Here is a 4,570-nt window from a genome sequence, read left to right as displayed (position 1 = left end):
CAGACCTATAATTTCTTCTGCATTTTATGCATGTAGGAGCTATTGTAGGGCCATTATTTTGTATATATTATTGCTGTTAACTGCAAGAGTGCTTTATGATTTTCCAAAACGTATTCAGGTGTGACACCTACGGTGCAGTTTGCAACCTGAACTAGAAAGGACCAAAACTGTGCAATTGCAATCTTATTTGCCTAATGCACAAGGGAAGTCCATATGGAAAAGAATGCATATTCAAGCCTTTGGATGCTGTAATTTAAGTTAGAGGATCAAGGTGTGGAAGAAGACTTCTAGCATCTCCATGTGATACTCCAGAACAGCAGCACTGCAGGGAGTTCCAAGGAGCTATTAGCATAAATTATAGGCCACCAAACTGAAAGCAGAGTGGTAGTCTAGTGGAGCTCATATTCTTTCCAATTACAACTAAACCATCTCCACCAGAAACAACTTACCGCCAGGGAGCATAAAACTGTCCAAAGACAGAAAAATTGCCTATCTTGGAATACACGAGGTTGTGCCCAGCAAAGATATATTTCCAAGTAGGAGAATGCTTGGCCTATATTTCTTCATCCTCCCTTGGAATACAAAAGCTGAATGCCCTCCTGCAGTCTAAATTTTTATCAGGAACAAGACATAAGTATTTCTGAACAAGTATTCCTTGTACAAGTCTATTTGCCTAGTATCTCCTTCTTGGCATGGGAAATCATTTTTGCTCAAGTGAGAAAACAAACATTTCCCAGTCCCTGTCTTTCTTCTTCCCAAGAACATTCACTCTGGGAATTTATCACAATTGGGGAGGATCGTCTGGAGAAGATATTTGCAGCACACCAGTGCTTTCTGCAGTGCCAGGCTGCATTTTAGGCCTGGTGTCAAAGAATTATGGCCACTTATTTATCACTCCCAGAGAATAAGCAGACATCAGAATAAGGGGATCTTCTCCTAACAAAGGCCCAGCTCCTGCAAAAAAGAACTGGGCAAACAGACCCCATAGTGCCCATATGAAACTAAGTGAAGTCGGGTGTGAAGTTCTGCTTGCCTGGTTCCTTTTGCAGCTTTGGGGACAAAGAAAATGTTAAAATGCAGCCAAGATTATGCTAGAAAATAGCTCATCTATATTCTTCCATTAATCAGTGACAAATCTTAAAGGGGTAGGAGAAATGCAAACTGTTCACTTACCTTTTCCAAGTAGCTTTACTATTTAAAGGGTCCAGTTCTTCCCTGTTCCATGTACATTCAAATTTAGATGTTAAATCACCCCTGAAATTATGGAAATTGGCATGGCTTTTCAGATATGGGGGCAAATTCTGCTCTAAGTTAAGGCTTTGTGCACACATCATTCCAAATCCCCAAAAGGTGAGTTGGCTTTATTTTAGCAATCAAAATTAAAGGTCCAGTTGAAGACAAAACAGCAGAGTTCTGAAAGACACTAAAGAAACAAAGGAGCTCCTACCTTCCTCAATGAGAGGCTGCCTTTTTTGCAACCGCAGAGCCGGGAGCTAGGAGATCCAAAAAGAAAAGGAGTTTATTTTAGCAATACAAACTAACAGGGCTGCTACTCTGAAACCTGCTATTTGTAGTGAGTCATGGAGTCACTTGTTTATTTAATAGGTGCAATGCAATTGGCACCCTGCGAGCCAAATCCTGGTCCCATTAAAGTCAGTGGGAGCTCTGGTCATTGGCTTCAGTGGGACCAGGATCTGGCTCACAGGGTGCAAATATTTGTGAGGGCAACTTGGCAGTCACACATGGTCTCATCACTCAAACCAAGCCAGGAGGGGGGGACATGGGAAGAGAAGACGCCCGGGAAGCGGAGCACGCCCCCCACCTTTTGCTCCGGTTTTAAGAGTCAGGGGTCATACTGAAGGTAGCAGCGAGAGGGGGAAAGTGAGGTAGGGAGGGAACGGGAGGTAGGGAGACAGTGGGAGAAGCAAGAAGGGAATCTATTTGCTGCCTCGCTCTTGATCCAGATATAGGTGAGCCCAGGAGAGCGAAGTTAGGAAAGCCACATTCATGCTTCGCCATGTTGGAAGGGTACCAAGATTTTCGTCTGAAGTAGTGCGCATGCCGATCAACGGGTCTTAAAATCAACCTCACTTCGCTGCTATTGTGAGCTCCACAGGGCAGAGTTACTTTTCGAGGGACTATTTCTTGCATTATTTTAACGAAGCCAATATCTTAGATCGCCATAAAATTACCTAGAAACGAATGAGTGGAGGATACCCTTGTCTGTGGATTGATTTCCCTCTCTAGAAAGGCAAGCAGAGATGGTTGACGGACCAGAGCTCAAAGGCGTCTTCTTGTCAATGCAGAATTGTTCCTTACTGTGTATTTGCAACGCTTCCTATAGCCCAGGGGTTTCTGGGCTGTATTACTTTGAACTGTGTAGGAAGTGGGCATCTTGTGGCTCATGGGGGTGCTGGTCACTCCTCCGCAGGGAGCCAACGATGAAAAGTAAAGGTTGTGTATTCCTCAGATTTTTGCCGCAGGAGACAACGCAACCAGTCCAACTACCGGATGTACCAGAAATTCCAGTACCTATTTGAGATAGAGCCACGTAAGGGGAAGTGGGAGGGGAGACACTTCCGATTTTTCGGTCACCTATTGTACTTTGACTTCAGTGCTAAGTATTTCCACACCTCAGGATGTGGGGGGAGAAACCAAGCTGGTGACTAAGCCTCTGCCCCTCCCTGGCTGAGCAGAGCTCAGGTGACAGTACACGAAGGGAAGAGCAGGGCTGTGGAACCGCTGCTCGTTATGCGCCTGCTACCCAGGATACATTCACTCACGGAGATCGAATTGTCCGATCATCCACCGGGAAGCAGATTTTGTATCCCTAAATCCTGCTGATTAAGAGGGACTTTATTTAGGAAGGGGATTTATCACTGGAAAGAAACTTTTCGAGTCAGTTGCGAAGATTCCCCCCCCCCCCAAGATGTTTCGGGAAATAAAGTATCGGTGTCAGATTCAGCGCCTGTTGTTCATGGGATTTCTGATGCTGTTTGCCACGGTGGTGCTGAAATACTCCTCCTGGGAATGCAACTTCAGTGATCTCGGGAAAGAGACAGTGCATATGAAGAGCGAGAGTTGCAAGGATCATCTCTACCAGTCTCTAAAGTTGTCTCCCAGGGGCCAGATCAACTGCTCTCGGATCGTCAGAGGGGATGTGAAAGCCGTAGAGGAGGCTCTTTTGAGCAGGCTACAGAAGAAAACTAAATCTGAGCCTTTAACCCCAGAAGATTACGTGAATTTGACTAAGGACTGCGCTCACTTTAAACAACGCAGGAGGTTTGTCGAGTTCCCACTGAGCAAAGAGGAGGAGGATTTTCCTATTGCATATTCCATGGTAGTGCATGAGAAGATTGAGATGTTCGAAAGATTGTTAAGGTCCATCTACACGCCCCAGAATATATACTGTGTCCACGTAGATCTAAATTCCCTGGACGAATTCAGAGAGGCAGTCCGAGGGATCGCCTCGTGCTTCGAAAATGTCTTTGTGGCCACTAAAGTGGAGAGAGTAGTGTACGCGTCCTGGTCCCGGGTCCAAGCGGACCTGAACTGCATGGAGGACCTACTCAAGAGCAAAGTGCCTTGGACGTATCTCTTAAACACTTGCGGCACCGATTTCCCCATCAAGACCAACGCCGAGATTGTCCGAACCCTGAAGTTTCTAAACGGGAGAAACAATATGGAATCCGAGAAACCCTCTTCGATCAAGGAGGCTCGCTGGAAGTACCACCACCACGTGGAGAACTCGGTGATCCGAACCACCAAGGAGAAGAGCCCCCCGCCCCAGGCCTCACCCATGTTCACGGGCAATGCCTATGTTGTGATCACAAGGGACTTTGTTCAAGCCCTCTTTGAAAACCCGACGGCGCAGCAGCTGCTGGAGTGGTCAAAAGATACTTACAGCCCAGATGAACATATCTGGGCCACCCTCCACCGGATGCCAGGCATGCCAGGATCGGTGCCTTATAACAATAAGTATGAGGTCTCCGATCTCAATGCTGTTGCTAGATTGGTGAAGTGGTCCTACCTGGAGGGCGATGTCAGCAAAGGGGCACCCTACCCGCCGTGTACGGGTATCCACCAACGGCAGGTCTGTGTGTATGGGGTAGGTGATCTTCACTGGATGCTCCAAAACCACCATCTGCTAGCCAACAAGTTTGACCCAAAGGTAGATGAAAACGCAATCCAGTGTCTGGAGGAATATCTACGTTACAAGTCGGTGTATGGGAAAAATCTCTGAGAGCCTGTCAGGCCTGGCAAGGTGAAAACACAAATCTTGAGAGCGACCTGTAAAGAACTTCACCAAAAAATGCGATGTAAAATTTACACAGCACTTGGTTTTAGCTCGCACTCTCAGCAAGTGGGGGATTTTGCTCTGCATACAGTACTGGTCACTGAATTCACAGACTTGAGACGATCGACCGTATTTTTCCTATAGTAAAAACCTTAATATATGCTGTCCGAATTACAGTGAAACCTCTCCAGGAGATTCTAGACAGCCTCATGTTGTCAGTACTGAGTCAGATTCTGCTCCACCTTGAACAAAAAACCTCGAGTAAGCGATTGC

The 4,570-nt window shown here is 46.4% G+C and overlaps 1 protein-coding gene across 1 annotated transcript; it reads left to right on the top strand.

Annotated features, from left to right (window-relative positions):
- Positions 1 to 2,929: 2,929 nt before the first annotated feature.
- On the top strand, positions 2,930 to 4,277 carry GCNT3 (glucosaminyl (N-acetyl) transferase 3, mucin type; the record flags this gene model as incomplete). Its single annotated transcript, XM_084642502.1, has 1 exon — positions 2,930 to 4,277. The coding sequence occupies one exon, from the start codon at positions 2,930 to 2,932 to the stop codon at positions 4,241 to 4,243; it is 1,314 nt and encodes a 437-aa protein (XP_084498628.1). The 3' UTR covers positions 4,244 to 4,277.
- Positions 4,278 to 4,570: the final 293 nt, after the last annotated feature.

Source organism: Lepidochelys olivacea, assembly GCF_965140295.1.
Source record: "Lepidochelys olivacea isolate rLepOli2 genome assembly, chromosome: 10".
In the NCBI taxonomy this organism is placed as follows: Eukaryota; Metazoa; Chordata; order Testudines; family Cheloniidae; genus Lepidochelys; species Lepidochelys olivacea.
The sequence above is the reverse complement of the archived record's forward strand: the minus strand, read 5'-3'. Positions and strand labels throughout refer to the sequence as shown.